A 16,330-nucleotide genomic window follows, 5' to 3' on the forward strand; every position below is an offset into this window, starting at 1 on the left:
TAAACGTTGCGCTGCGCTCGTTTTGGAGACGTCTGACTACGTCTGCAGCCGCTGCTCCAGTTTGTGAATTAAAACCTTTTATCACAGCGAATCTTCTGCATCTGTGTCTCTGTTGCACGTCGTCCAAGTGTTACATACGGGCAGCCTCTCATGCTATGTGTGTGTGTGTGTGTGTGTGTGTGTATCCAGGCCCGGTTCTGCCAGGACTCCTGAGCTGTGCTATGTGCACGCGTGTCTGGCTCAGTTCTGCTTCCTGTAACACCCGTTGGAACAGAACACAGAGTCACGGTGAAGATATGCGCTGCGTGTGCATGTTTGCAGGCGTGTTTTTCATTTTTCTCTCAAAGGTCTGCTGCTCCTGCTCCGCTGCCGACGAGGTCGATGCGATAGAAAGTCACGGAGAACGCAGGAGAAATGAGGTTTTTGTGAGTCTGTGAGGGCGTGTGTGTGTGTGTGTGTGTGTGTGTGTGTGTGTCGGTGAGCCTGACAGAGACAGTCTGTCCCCTGGCTCGCTACCAGTGGAAATTAATGTGAGGATCAGCTTACGTTTAAGTCATACGTAACATCATTGTAGGGAAGGTGGAGAGACAGTTACCAGCTTGAACAACTGACCAGCGACTGACCGATGAAGTCATGAGGGACAAGAGAGACAAGAGAGAGGTGTTTATTCTGTGTTTTTAATGTTTTCATCATAGCTCTGAATAGAGAACAACCAAAAGAAGGAACTTAACATTAACACCTATTAGGGGCCTGCAAAGTGTTCGGTATTGGTATTCAAACAAAATTCAAAATAGGTGTAAAAATCTATTTTTTTGCAAAATAAATATCCTTTAATGATCCATTCTAATAATTCTGGATGTATCTGCAGTATTGGTTGGTGTTTGTGCATTAAATGCAGCTAATAGAGGTGATTCATTCTGACTTGAAGGAGCAGAACATGACTGTGATGATGATTTGGTTCAATAGACTGTGTCTCAGTAGGTAAAGAGGTTAGAATCTACCTCATGCTGAAGTGTCCTTGAACGAGACACTGAACCCGAGCTAACGAATGCTAACAGATCAATGCTAACGTGAGGGAACCTGACAGCAGACGTCTAATGTGACGTAACAGAATAATCTTTGCTTCCCCGACGTTAAACGCTGCCTCCGGTCAAACTCCACAACCCAGTTAAGGTGAAGAGAAAAAAAACATCTATTCGACAAAACTAGTGATGCAGTTAAGTCGTGTTTGGTCCAGTCGCTCAATCCAGACAAACACAAATACTCACTTAAGTCATACGATCAAAAGCACGTTTTATAAAGGACGTTTGTCTTCTACTCGATAGAAATTATCTGAGTAAATAATGAGCTATTCCAAACACCTCCACACACCGATCAGCCACAACATTAAAACCTCCTGGCAGGATAAGTGAATAACATCGACCATCTTGTGACAATTCAATGTTCTGCTGGGAAACTTTAGGATCTAAGACCTAGACCAGACCAGACACCCACACTCCACAGCAATGACACTCCTTGATGGCAGCAGCCTGACACAGACACACACACAAAAAAAAAATCATAAAAATAGGAAAATCAGGACAAGGTGTTGACCTGGCCTCCAAACTCACTAGATCCCAAACTGATCAACTACTGATTAAGTCTTCAACACCCTCAGAAGACACGTGTCCATTCCCTGATGAGTCACACGATATTAGGAAGGTGGTCATAATGTTATGCCTGATCAACAGAGGAGCAGCGAAACCACGTCTGAAGTGCACACAGCTTCCTCCTGTCAGACATAATCTTTTTGTGCGTGTGTTTGCATTGTTGTTTTTGCCTCCTACTTTACTCCCGTCTCTAAATGTGCGTCTGAGCTGCACATGGAGGCAGAACAGGGAGAAGAGAAATGAAAGAGAAAGGAAACAAGGAGAGAACAACCACTGGGATCAGCGAGGGACCCCACACGACCCAGATCCCGCAGCGGAGAAGGAACCATGTGGGAACGGAGCAGAGAGAGTGGAGCAGTAAACCACAGGGGAACAGTGAGAACCCCACGAGCCTCTGAGTCACTTGTGATCCCACACATGCACCTCTGTGCACCACCTCATCAACGACACACAGCTGAGTTTGTGCAAACTGAAACACAGCAAAATGTTTTCCACACGCAGCCATGCTACGATCCAACACCCACCTTTAAGCACAGCGTGGCTGTTGGGGCACTGGGGCACCGGGTACAGCAGAGCGGAGCGAGCGCCCAGAGCGGTCGTGGCCTCCAGTAGAGCTCCAGTCAGCAGGGAACACACCGACGTCCTCTGGCCACAAGCTCGATAATAAAACCTACAAATAAAGTTCTATCTGTGATGCTACTCCCAGTATCCGTCTTCACAATGTAAACGTTTAACAATTCCAATGCATTTTTAAAAAAAAAAAAACGCATGTGAATTCAGTTCAGATGGACGATCCGCTCGTGAATAGATTTGTCAAACCTGGACGGATGAGATGGATGACAGGACCGGGGGTCAGGTCTGATGAAGGACTCCGAGAGGCAGCCACATCCAGACAGAAGGAGCCTCTTGGCCGGATGGATCAGGTTGAGCTCCTCTCGGTCCTCAACATACTTGTTCACCTGTTAAAGGAGGCATTTAGAAAAGAGGTCAATCACTGGGAACCACAAGAGGAGGAGGAGGAGGCGGCGACCATGTCACTCTCTGAGCAATAGTTTGTTATAATATACAAACATACATCAATCAGCCACAACATTATGACCAGTGACAGGAGAAGTAAACATTAACCTCCTGAGACCCTGCGTCCTCATATGGGGACATTGAGTTTTATGGTGGCGGCTTCTTATTCTGCTTCATTTAAACTTTTACTGGTTGGAGTAAAAAAACATGATCGCGTTCATTTCAGATTCATTCTGCAGCCGATCACATCACAAAAGAGCAAAAACGTGCAAAACCTCTTTATTTATGTTTATCAACTTTTCTAGTTTAATGCACAAATGTGACAAATTCCATTAATATTGGTATTGAGGATTCATTATTTGCAATTCTGTGTTTGCATGTCCAGTTTTATATTTTGTTTCATATTGGTGACTTTATTATAATATACAGTGAAATAATCCCCACGTCCACATATGGGGACATCATTTTTTTATGCAAAAACGACTTCCTGTTTAAAGATGATACTTAGTTTTTATGGCTCTTAGCTTCTACTCATCTCAAATACCTTGGGAGAAATTAAAAATGCACAACAGACTAAAGCTCAGGTCTCAGGAGATTAAAAACGTTATAGGAACAACTTAAAAGAAAACATGAGGGAATAAGGGAGAGTTTAATACACTGGAAAAACAGCATTACTAGAAAGAAGGAAAATATTCTTATATTCAATCAAATCATCATGTATTAAGAAAAAACAATCTGCCAATGGATTGAGCTTTTCTTGGTCGACAAAAACTCTTAAAATAAGCACAAAGTTATTGTCTCTGATACAAGGATTTTTTTTGCTTTCTTGAAATTCCTATTTTTGCAGTGTATTGAATGCGAAAAAAACACTAATAATATGAAACACATTTAGTAGGTAGGAGGTCCTCGACCTGAGAAACGTTGCAGACCTCTGCACTAGAGCCCAAACTGGGAATATTAGGAAGGTGGTCATAATGTTATGCCTGATCTGTGTACCATGCTGTTTGCATATATAATGAATGTGAGATGTGTTTGTGTAACGATCTAGACAAACATGAATGTGACATATGGATAAATACACTTATATAAGGTGGCAAAGCCACTCAACTTTATTAACCTTGAAGCACGAATAGACAAAACAAGTGAAATTTATCTGGTGCTTTTTCAGATCAGACTCAGACTTTTCAGAGCAGATCCAGACAGACACATCGATGAACAGGAAAAGGTGAGTAGACAAAACGGGGGGAAAAAAGAGAAGGAAGGGAAATCTCGGACGAGCCCAGATTGAGTGAACATTTTGACCTTTAAGAAAAAGCCTCCTACTCTTTCTGTTCAGACTCTTCCCAGAACAGAATCCATCTCACATAAAAGGAAACACCTCGCCAAAAACCATCAGTCTGCTCTTTGTCCTGGAGTGAACCTGCAGACGGGCTCTGCTGGCACACGTTTCAGAGAAAGGCCATTAAGGCGGCGTTTTGTGGCGCTGTAAGTGGGCACTTACGCCTTCAGTGGGGACAGACGATGCAGATTCTGGACCAGATCGATACCGGGTGACAGAGTGGGGGAATGAGTAGTTTAATGAGGAAATGTAATGATCAGTAAACGTGGATCCATCTGAACGGTGCCAGGAAGCAGCTATATCCCCCTCCACATTATTCATAACATATATATACATATATATATATACGTGTGACTGGAGATGCTTTGACATAACACACACAAAAATGCACAGTACATGGCCAACGAGTAGTCTCAGTGGGATGGGTTTCCTGCATGGGGTGTAGGCCTCGCTGTTGTCAGATCTGGGCTATCCCCAGAGAAAGGAGACATGCCAGCCAGCACGATTAAAGGCAGAGGGAGGGGCAGAGGGAGGGGCAGAGCGAGAAACACCAAGAAAAAGAATTAAATATATATATCTTTATATGAGAAAACACCTCAGTGTTTCTCACTAACAGCTTAAAACGATGTGAGACACTAATGACCTGCATTCCAGCAACAAGCCAATCACAAAAAAACCTCAAACTTTCAACAACGTCATGAAAAAATTCTGAGATGAAACATTCACTTCACTAACAGCCTCTCGGATTTTTTTTTTTTTTTCCTTTTCTTATCTAGAAAATTCACTTCTAACCCAGATATTGGGCTCTTCCACTGGATACTGTTTCAGTTTATTCTAAGAGCAGCGGAGCAGTAAAAACTTGACCCGGGTCATTAATAGCACACGTGCTTTCTATTATTTAGAACGTATGTACATGAGGAGACTTTCCTACTCGTAATAAACAAGCGTGGAGAGAAGTATCTGTTCTGATTAATGTTATTATTGTTATAAATGTTGCATAAAATACACATTAGTGCACCTTATTTATGTTTTCTAGGGATAAATATATATTAACTTCTTTCTCTATTTCTTGTATATTTGTTCATATGCAAATTTTATTTTATTTTCCTTGATATTTCCTTATATTTTATTTTATTTTTAATTATTTTATTTTATTTTCCTTAATTTCCCCTTATATTTTATTTGATTTTTAATTATTTTATTAGATTTTTCCTTATATTTTATTTGATTTTTAATTATTTTATTTTTATTTATTTATTTAACTATATTGACTGATATTCCTTTTTACTTGTGGTTCTCAAGAGTGTTTTCTTTTATGTGCAACATTTTATGAGCCACTGTGACTGATCAGTTTCCCTTGAGGATGAATAAAGTCTGCCTAAGTGCAGTGATCATCATATACACCGATCAGGCATAACATTATGACCACCTTCCTAATATTGTGTAGGTCCCTTGTGCCTCCAAAACAGTTGTGAAACATCAGAGAGTGGACATGGGCCTTCTGTCCTGTGGTGTCATTGTTGTTAGTGGGGGGGCCTTTGAGGGGAGGGGCCTCTGTGGATCATCCCACAGATACTTGATCATCATCTACTCATCAAGTAGTGTTATTGCTACGGGCTGGAATGGTCTCGGTCTAGGTCTTAGGTCCAAACAATTCCCAGCAGAACCTGGTATTGTCACAAGAAAGTTGACGTTATTCACTTCAGTGGTTTTAATGTTGTGGCTGATCCGTGTGCAATGCACCTACTTTACCAACTTAAAGTCTAATTTCTTTCTCAACTGTAACAAATGAGTCAGTTCTTCTATAGGTCTGATCAAACCTGCGTGAGAGCGTTTGTGTTTGTAAATGTGAGCTGGACTCTGAAGGACACCGAAGGGAAAGTGCTGCAGACTTTGATCGACACAGAGCAGCTGTCTTCACGCACAAACAAACAACCTCCAGGCCGGGGGCACGCAGAAAAAGACTTTCTAGAATTCACCCTCAACTCTCGTCAAGGTAGTGAATTAAAATAAAGGAACGAGGAGGCGAGTGAACGTGAAGAGCGAGTGTTCTTCTGTTTTATATAAGACAAGCGATGCATCGATATATCTGGCGCGTTCTGCTTCGTACAGTTACACTATCACTCATCCTGTTATTCACACAATTATTATAACTGCAGCTATATGTGACAGCTGCCACTAATACGCTTCGTCTCGAGTTGCACTGTGTGTGTACAGGAAACGCTAATGGCTTAAGCTGGGTGTACGGAAATGGACGCTTCAAGAGGCAGCTGCAATATCTCAACCGAAATAAATACAAATAAAAATTTTAGCAATTAACCTAAAATGATAACGGTTTACGGTGGCGGCGTTACTCGTGGGTCATGTCTGGTCCTGCGGGATGAATTTGCAAAGCGTGAAAATTGCATAGAAGACATTAGTTTTTCCACAAAAGTCCACAAAGGGCTGTTTCGGATTAAACTTCGCTGATCTCAAAGGAGGAACGAGTTTGACACGTTTAGTTTACAGCGTTTACAAAAACCCAAAGATCATCTCCTGAGACATTTGTACCACTTTGCAGTTCTACAGTTTCCTGTCTCGTGTTTTCACTTCGACCCAGGACGTCTCCAGTGTGACTTTCTAGTGTCCGTCCCATGAATACGTTTGCGGACACCTGTAGAGTCTGGTCTTCCTCAAGGACACGGCTCAAGCATGTGACCACGGTTCACTAGCTCACCAGAGCACTGGGCACATTCATACATTAAGAGAGAATAAAGTGACTCCAGACATATACGAGCTGTGGCTTACAATCAGTCCACGTCACCTGCAGTTATGAATGATTTTGTCATTAAGTCCGATTAGTTGGGTAATTTCTCCTGCCTGGCAACAGCCATTCTGGGAAGGGATTACCACGGGGGCACAGCAGGGCACCACGCAGACCGCTGAACTTTGAGCTGGAATGCACGCGCACATACAGACGAAATGCTTACATGTGAACGCAAGAAGGCAGACACGCCAACGCATTGTGACTCATGCCCGTGCCGTTATGTATGTATATCATACCGGGCGCATGCGGTATGTGTGAGCACACAGGAAACCGGAGACGAGTCCAACGCCGTCTCCCTGAAATCCAACCACCCAGATCCCGAAATCACTCCTTTGATGTCCCAGACCGACCGCACACAAGCTCGCATATTCCCACAATGATACCACCACCACCCCCCCACCCACGCTGCTGCTGCTCAATCACATACACACGTATTATTAAATATTGTTCCACGACACTATCTGGCTGAGCTGAAATTCTAAGACGTACGTGCGGGACAACATTATGACCACCTTTCTAATGGTCCTAGTGGTGGTCTTTGGGTCTTATGGGTTGAGGGACGGGCCCTCTGTGGATCATCCCACAGATACTTGGTCAGTTTTGGATCTAGTGAATTTGTTCTTCATGTTTGGACTAAGTTCCTAAGTTGTTCCTAAAGTGTTTTTATGTGTCTGTGTCAAGCTGGGTTAGGTTAGGGTTAGGGTTAGGGCTAGGGCTAGGGCTCGAGCTAGGGCTAGGGTTAGGGTTAGGGCTAGGGCTAGAGCTAGGGTTAGGGTTAGGGCTAGGGTTAGGGTTAGGGCTAGGACTAGGGCTAGGGATACGGTTAGGGCTAGGGCTAGGGTTAGGGTTAGGGCTAGGACTAGGGCTACGGTTAGGGCTAGGGCTAGGGTTAGGGTGTCATTGCTATGGGGTAGGGGTGCGTAGTCTGGTCTAGGTGGGTGCTACATGACTAAGTAGCATCCACATGAATGAATACCAGGTCCAAAAGTTTCCTAGTAGGATAATTGTATCATCACAAGACAGTCAATGTTTTCTCCTGTCATAATGTTGTGGCTGATCAGTGGCACAGCTCAATCTGGTTACTATATCATGCAATTAAAGACGCACTCAACTGGTCACATGGGATTAGATGAATCACTGCAACAGTGCCCTTCCCCGCAAATGCACTCTCTCACGAAGCTGACGTTCACGGAGTAGAAATGTATCGTTTTGGCAGAAATCTACTTTTAGAAGCCTCATGGAGGGTCGAGGTTAGCTGAGGTTAGCCGAGGGGCCGAGTGGGAGGGGGTTGTTCTGTTATTCTGGTCTGTGGAGTCTGAGCTGAGGTCACAGTAGACATGTCAGTCCGAACCTTTACTTTCGCTTAGACGTTTTCCAATTGTTTTTAAAAATGTGAGACAGAAAGAAAAAAAAAAAAAAGATGAATATGTTTTGGTTTGACAACAAAAGTTTGTGTAAAAATACGCCACGTTTCATGATTTAAATCATCTTTAATGAGCCCATAAAAAGCCTCGTCTGTCCAGTTCCAAAAATGTCTTTCCAATTTATAACGCAATAGTGAAGACAGGCGGTGAAGTACGAAAGGTTTCCAAGGAAGATTAGTGACATGAAACATATTGGACAAAGTGGGAATATATAAATGTTATTACTGATAAAGCACTGTTCGTTTTATTTGAAAGAATTCCAACTACAAACAATTTTAATGCCGCAACTTGAGAAATCAGTCAAAAAGGATCTTTAGCAAATGGGAACTCAATAAAACTCGCGAGTCTTTCCACCGCTTCATTCCTGAAATGCTGCAAATCTCTGGAAGATTTACGTACGAGAAAGAAAGGCCCCGTATTCCTAAAATCCGTCATACCAGTCGGACTGTGTGTTTGCTTTACTGCTGGGAAATTGGAGCCGACAAAGACGTCCGAGGGAAACGGAGAAAGCGTGCACCCTGCCCACCCAACGCGACGCGCACGTTTAAATCAACCGGACTCGGTCTATTTGAAAACCCTGCGAAGAGCCAGGTATGTTCAGCAGCTCTGGCATCTCAGCACACGGACACTTTAACCCCACCCATACCGGAGAGTGTAAACCAAATCAAAAGACATAAACCAAGCACACCCCAAACATGCCAAGCAGACATCCCTTCCACTATGGGATGAGCTGCCTCAGATGTGTTTTCTAACTTGGCAATCGCTGATGTGGAGTTTTATGTATATGAACGGGTCACATGACTCTTTATCCCAGAAATTCCTACGCCTGGCTCGCATCACCGAGAACCAGACTCTGCACCGTCCTGTCCCGTTGCAGCGTTTTCTGCCACTGCCGTCTCCACAAGGTAATGTTTGCTTTCCTGCACCCTGAGCCTGGACAGTCTCACTGCTGACTGAGTTCAAATGGGAGCGCGAGAAAAAAAAAAAAGAAAAAGAAGAAGCTGTGTGTAGTTACAGATAGTTGTGAGTACTGTTTGTCTCCCTGGGCAAGTCGCAGCTTTAGTCTTTCTAGGTGATGAGAAGCACATCAAAATGGTGCTTTCTTTGAATGCAAATGTAGATATACCTTAGTCAGTATCACCAAAAACCTCAATTTTTTTTTTTTTTTTGTATTTTTCTTTGCATAATGATGTCTTCACAACATTTTCTACTGCTCGTGAGAGGAATTAATGCAGCAGATTGACTAAGGATGGACTATTTTACTGTGATGATGAGTAAATATTGTAGAATAATCCCACACTAGTAGTTAAACTGGTTTGCATGGCCCCGTGTTAGCACTGATGTGGAAATCTGGAGACATTTGCAGCTCAGAGATAAAATAAATAAATAAATGTTATCAAGATGAAATGAGGAAACGGGGTCAATTCTGGTTTCATTTATTTTGACATATTTATTCATATTTAAACAGACTAGCTGCCGTAATAATTGTAGTCTGTGCGCAGCATTTTTTTTCTCATTCATAAAAAGCTAAAATTGGGGACATTTTTGGGGGAATAGGGGGACAGGTCATCCAAAACGGAGACTGCCTAAGAAATCGGGGACGTCTGGTCACCCCAAAAAAAAAAAAAAAAAAACAACCAAACCAACACAGCACCTTTTTTTCGGCACAAGTCCTCTTGCATTCGCGACCTTTCCATCTTCACCATTGTTTGCAGTAACGCAATTGCACCATGCATGTTCAGAAGCACGACACTGAAAATACTGATGTGCCAGTATATTAAAAACTCATATTGGAAAAAAACACTGGTATTCAGTAAGAACCAGTATACCACCGAGCCCTAGCCCTAACTCCCTTGTTTTGCACTTGCGGATAAATAAATAAATTAAATTCACCTGTCCACATTCTGGCTCAGCCAGATGTTTATGTGATGTTAATTTCAGCTCTGACGGCTGGAAACCGAGCAGCTCCTGTTTGAGTTGGGAGTAACAGATGTTGAACAACACTTACTGAAATGACTACGCAGTAAAGAGAAAAACATATCAGGGCAGACGGTGCAGAAGAAGCAGGAGGAGGAGGGTGGATATTCTGTGCTCATTGAGAGACGTGGATGAGGATACGCTTTGAGGCCCTGTCTCGATTATTGCACCCTGCAAAGTGTAGTTAAGTTTCTGAGGAAGGGCATGTCAGACGAGCCTTTAGTGTAGGGAGCTACGCTGCACTAGCATAGCTCTAAAGCAGAGACATACGTCTAGCTTTAGTCTAAATTGTATAGTTCCGTCCTGTTTTGCACCGTTCAACTCAGGGGTTGCACCAGCCACTTTATATATATATATATACTCATATATATATATACTCAATGTTTGCACATTTTATGTTTACATTTCTTGCATAGTTGCTGCACCGTAGCCTTTTTCAGTCCCATATATGTGTGGCACATGTATCAGAACTGACAACAAAGTTGACTTTAATTAAGGCCCAATGAGTTGCTCCAACTTTTGCATATGTCACCATCACTATTACCCCTGTAAATTAACAGAAATGGTGCATTAATTATTGAAAGTCAACCAGCTCTATAATCCAGATTCAGATTCTGTATCTATACGTGCGGTTTTCATGTGTTTGTTCAAACAGGATGTGTATGCACGTGCACACACGTAATTTTTTATCTGAGTGTATCGTGGATGTGTGTAGGTGGTCCATATCCATGGAGGACCTGGACTCCGCTAGCCCGCCTTCTGAAGAGCAAGTGTTTAGACTGGAGCAGCCTGGTGTCTGAATATCTGCTTCAAATAAGACAGAAACGTCTATACCGCGGGTTATGTAAACACAGCAACGGTGGAGAAAGTCTCCCTCTCTGAACGTCTTAATCCGGGAGAAAATTAAGTGACTGGATGAAAAACTCGAAGTAAAGCACAGGGGATTGGCACAGGTTGGTGGAAATATATTTACACACTGAAGAATCTACGAGACACCAGAGACCAACTGAAACCGTTTTCATGCAAAGGGCTGCCAATAACTCAAGAGTTGAACACACATTACTTCTGTGACTTTCAGGGCCAAAGTCCATGAAACACTGTCTCTCTGAGAGATTCAACCACATTAAAAAGATGGAACTGGAGACAAGAGGCTGTTGTAGCGCAGCAGCATCCAATCAGTGGACACGGAGGAAATGACTGAAGGCAAACAATAGAGATACAACGCAGAGAGGCTTCAGCTGAACTTGACAACAGAAAGATCTCAGTTTTTAAATAAGCAGCAACCAAGTTAGTTGTTTCTACAAATGAAGACTTGTTCTTCTTCATCTTGACTCACATCTTGTTGTTGCTGAGACTCTTAGTGGCTCATCTCTATGAGTTACACTCACACACTGTAAATGTAATGATGTTGTAATCTTGCAGGAATTTGGGAACCCCCAAGAAAAAAAAAAAAGACCCTGGGATTCCCGGTTTTCTGCTCCTCAGTGATTTGTGACATTAAAAAAAAAAAAAACGGCTTAATTCATTCTAATAAGGAAACGTATTAGTTTGAAAACTCTAGATGATTATAATTAGGAGAGTATCCGTAAAGGCCACGACACATCAAGCCGGCGATCAGACGTTTGTTTTGGGCTTTTCTGGTTTCACGTCTTTATCAAGGGGAGGGCAGCTCTGCATAACAATTTAAGATATTCCTAGCTTCCCAGAGAATGCTACACATCGGTCACAACATTATGACCACCTTGCTAATGTTGTGTAGGTGCCTCCCAAACAGTTGTGACTCATCAGAGAATGGACACGGGCCTTCTGGAAACAGGATGTGGTTAATGGGGTCTTTTTGGTGATCAGGTCAACACCTTGTCAGGGGCGTTAGACACTGGTTGACTGCTGAGTGTCATTGCTATGGGGTCTGGGACTCTAAATTGTCACAAGACGATCAATGTTATTTACTTTACTATCCTGATCCTCATTTTCCACTACCTCTTACATCGTAGGGGTTGCTGGAGCCCATCCCAGCTGTCATCGGGCAAGACGCCAGGTCGCCAGTCCATTCGCACTCACACTCACACCTAGGGTCAATTTAGAGTCACCAACGTGGAGGTGGGAGGAAACCGGAGTACCTGGAGAAAACCCACGGTGGCACAGGGAGAACATGCAAACTCCACCCAGAAAGGCCCGAGCTGGACTCGCTGGGAGGCATCAGTGCTACTGTTCCACCCAGCACTTCTATCCTTCTATCCAAAAATGTTAAAGAAAGGCACCTGGACCTACAGATGTCTTTTGACATATCATCGTCTTGCTTTCCGACTGCCCCGTGAAAAGTTATTTCCTTCTACGCAGGGAAGAAACGATATATGTCAGCTGCCCGTAAACTTTTCTCTGTGTTTGAGTTAAATTTATTGGTCCAAACATGGTCAACATGTGTAGACGTCACAGTCATTGTCACACTTCATTGCCAGTAGTTTCTTTAATGTCAGCTTGGTGTGTCCTTAAATGAATCATGTAAAATCTACACTTCTAAGCAGTTATTACGGTGTACAACAATACTTTGTGGCTAGGTTTAGGGTTAAGGTTAGTGCTGGCTCCGAGCCTTAGTTGCATAATCAGGTTTAAATCGCACATGAAGTATCTGTGATGAAACGTGCAGCGGTAGCAAATAAAAACCTCAAGGCCCATATTCAGTCAAAGGAAATCACAAGAGATTAATCACAATGAAAGACAGAAGAAAGAAAGATCAGAATGATAACAAGAATAAAAAAACTATTTTAAAAGAGATCAACGAGGATTTGTCAAAACAGGAAGAGACGTTCAACTGGAAGCAGAAGAGGAAAAATGAGAGAGAAAGGGGAGATGATGACAAAAAGGACAGTGCAGCAGGAAAGACAAAAGGCGAGGTGAGGAGAGAAAAACGCAGGGGGGGCACGACGGAGGAAATGGAGAAGGAGGCTAAGGGATGACTTGAATCATGATCTCCTGTTGAATTTCACAAGGAGCCGTTTCACCTCCCGAGTACAGCCTCACACCTTTAACAAGCTCAGGGCATTACTGTGTGGACTGTGTCCGCGTGTCGCGGTAGAGGGAAAAACTCAAGTGTATACAAACTGGAACTGAAAAGCAGGGCACTGCGAACACGTCTCTGCCATCAGATAAGCGGCGTGGTGAAAACAAGAGAACAGATTTGCAGATTATCAGCTTTGCAGCCGCATGTGCCGGACATCGACCCCCTTCATCCAGAACAAGAACGAAGAGAAAGCGCAACATATTAACAGGAAAGGGCTAAATTAATAATGTAATTTGCAGAGAGTAAATGGGGAGCTGAACGGGAGCAAACGGCTCCATTTGTAGGTCACCAGGAGAGTAGGGGACATGCATCATACAGCAGCTTTGAGCAAATCTAATTGGCTGAATTAGTGCGAGCAATTAAGCCCTGGTGTAAAGTGGTGGAACTTAGCCTTACCCAGAGCCTTACTATAGAGTCTCCTACTTCTAAGAGGCACAATCGTCCGCATGTATTCAGTTTAAAACATGCACAAGGAAGAAGGCGACTCCTGGAGTGTCCAGTTATCTGGAAGGCTGCTGAGTATTCCAGCAACAATTTGTACTGAAGTTATTTCTACAGCAGCCTAACTATAGGCAAGTCCAGCCAACACGCATCATGTATGGAGTAACGCCAAGGCACAGAAACAGTACTGATAGAAGTAGAAGCATAGGTGATGCAAGGTTTAGGTGGGTTCCAGGTGTGTGGTAAGGCCCCACTCCACCCCAACCCAGTCCAAATCTGCAAAATCTGTCATAGGATAGATAGAATGGGGCCCGTGTGGGCAGGGCTGGACAGTATTTCCCAAAATTCTGATGGTATTTTTTGTGTTCACAACATTTTCTACTGGTTGAGAGAGGAATTAATGCAGTAGATTGACTAAGGATGAACTATTTTACTGTGATGATGAGTAAATATTGTAGAATAATCCCACACTAGTAGTAAAACAGGTTAATTAAATGTTACCGAGATGAAATGGAGAAACAGAAACAATTGTGTTTCATTTATTTTGACATATTTATTCATATTTCAGCATATTTAAACTGCTATGTCTGTAACGTAGAAGCGCGGCCGGCTACCGTAATAACTGTAGTCTGCGTGCAACTTTTTTTTCTTCTCAATTATAAAAAGCTAAAATTGGGGCTATTTTTGCAGACGGCTTTAGCCAAGGGACGGGTCAACTAAAACAGGGACTGTCCCCAGAAATCAGGGACGTTTGGTCACCTGTTTTGGGTCTTCTCGTTCCGTTGCTTCATTTTTCGGACCTTTCCATCTTCACCACACCTCACAGTGACACAGTTGCACCATGTGTGTTTAGAAGCACTACAATGAAAATGGTCCAGTCTGCAATATGCCGGTATATTAAAACTTCATACCATAACGGAACAAAATACCTGTATTGGGTATGAACCGGTATCCTACCTAGCCCTATGAGACGTTAATAAGAGGTAGAAGCACAGGTGATGTTAGGTTTGGGTGGACTCCAGGTGTGTGCTACCCTCCCAGATCCCATTCCAAGTCCAAATCTGCAAAATCTGTCACAGAGCAGATAGAATGGGGCCCATGTGGGGGAGTTTTGGAGTATTGATGATTCACTGCAAGGCATTCATAAGTTTAGGGGGCCCCAAACAACAACTTCTGATGATCCGGGTTATAAATGGAGAAGCCAGAGGATAGCTGATAGCTGATAGTAGTGGATTTGTGACGGAAAGGAAACCTGACAGACGAGTTGGAGGAAAGAAGAAAAAAGGGCCAAAACAACCTGGAACCCATTAACCAAGAGCACCCAGTGGGACCCCCTCGACAGCGCCACACTCCCCACTTACAGTTCTCATGATGTCATCCCAAACGCTCTCCCTCGTACATAACAGCACAACGGCTCTGCCGAGACAGCCAGAGATAAGCCTGATGAATGCGTTTCACTTTTCAGAGTTCTGGACGTAAATTAGCCGCCGGCACTGAGACGGAGAGGAACGCGCTCTGGAAGACGCTGAGGCAGCCTGCGCTCAAACGGCAACGAAAAGGAGCCGTGAGTAAAGTTAAGTTCCTCCTCAGACGGGATTAATTCATTAAGAGAACTTTTCTGCACAGCTTGGTGCCTCCAAAGTTTGCATCCAGCTCGACAAACCGCACCGCTTCCCCCCCCCGTCGGATGGAGATTTACGTCTTAAAGTGCAGCAACCCGGAGGTCGCGTAATGAATGAGAAGATGCTTGAAGCCCAAAGATTCGCTAAGTGCAGCGAGAACTCGTAGTAAACAGTTTACTTACTGTAGCACCGGACGGGCTGATATATGGAAGAGAACGGAAGAAAAACCCGCGAGCTCCAATCCCTCTTAGTCTGTGTACACTTACAGAAGTGAAAGAGAGAGGAGGCTCGAGCGAAAGAGTACAAGACAGAGAGGAGGAGAGGAGGGGGGGTGGAGGGGTGGAGGGGGGGCAGAGCGACGGAGGAAGAAAGAGAGGGAGGCTGAGAGGTCGATGCAAGAGTATAAAACACGAGGAAGGAAAAGAAAGAAGAGGTTGAAAAAGACAAAGATCTCTGCCTAAGAAAGAATGAAAGAGGGTGCCCCCATATTAGGCTATGAGATTGTATCAGTTAACACACAGTTAACACACTCCAAACACACACACAGGGAGAAGCTGGTGCACAACGCTTCAATCCATCCTCCTCTCACAGCCTGAAGTGTCAAATCAGGCCTCTGTGGTGGGTTTTTTAGGCACAGTTACACTAATCCTGAATCCTTTTTTCTCCCTAAATCACAAATGATCAAAAAGTCAAAGCTCATTTTTACCAACAAAGACAAAATGAAGCTTCTGTCACCAGGATCCTCAAGACTCTGCCGTGTTACTGGACCTTCTAATGTGCTGTGTGCACGTGCATGTGTGTTTTATTTTGTATGAAAAGTTTGATTTCATCCCATGATCTCATCATAACTTCTGCTTGTGACCCGAAGCGATGCAGGCTGCCGACCGCCCGGTCCAAAGTGTTAGAAACACACACCGATGAGGCGTAACATTATGACCACCTTCCTAGTCTGACAATCTGTCTGTGTCAGGCTGCATCCTGCTGCAGAACATCA

General features: G+C 43.6%; 1 protein-coding gene across 9 annotated transcripts in view; it reads right to left on the minus strand.

Moving 5' to 3' along the window:
* The window catches only part of plce1 (phospholipase C, epsilon 1), a 97,483-nt gene that overhangs the window by 49,746 nt on the left and 31,407 nt on the right, over window positions 1–16,330 (minus strand). For all 9 annotated transcript variants that reach the window (XM_047608882.1, XM_047608880.1, XM_047608887.1 and 6 more), the window contains exons 6-7: window positions 2,469–2,608; window positions 2,174–2,319 (exon numbers count right to left, since the gene is read on the minus strand). In XM_047608882.1, coding sequence (XP_047464838.1) covers window positions 2,174–2,319; window positions 2,469–2,608 — 286 coding nt within the window. The remainder of the gene's footprint in view (window positions 1–2,173; window positions 2,320–2,468; window positions 2,609–16,330) is intronic.

Source organism: Mugil cephalus, chromosome 16, assembly GCF_022458985.1.
Source record: "Mugil cephalus isolate CIBA_MC_2020 chromosome 16, CIBA_Mcephalus_1.1, whole genome shotgun sequence".
NCBI lineage: Eukaryota > Metazoa > Chordata > Actinopteri > Mugiliformes > Mugilidae > Mugil > Mugil cephalus.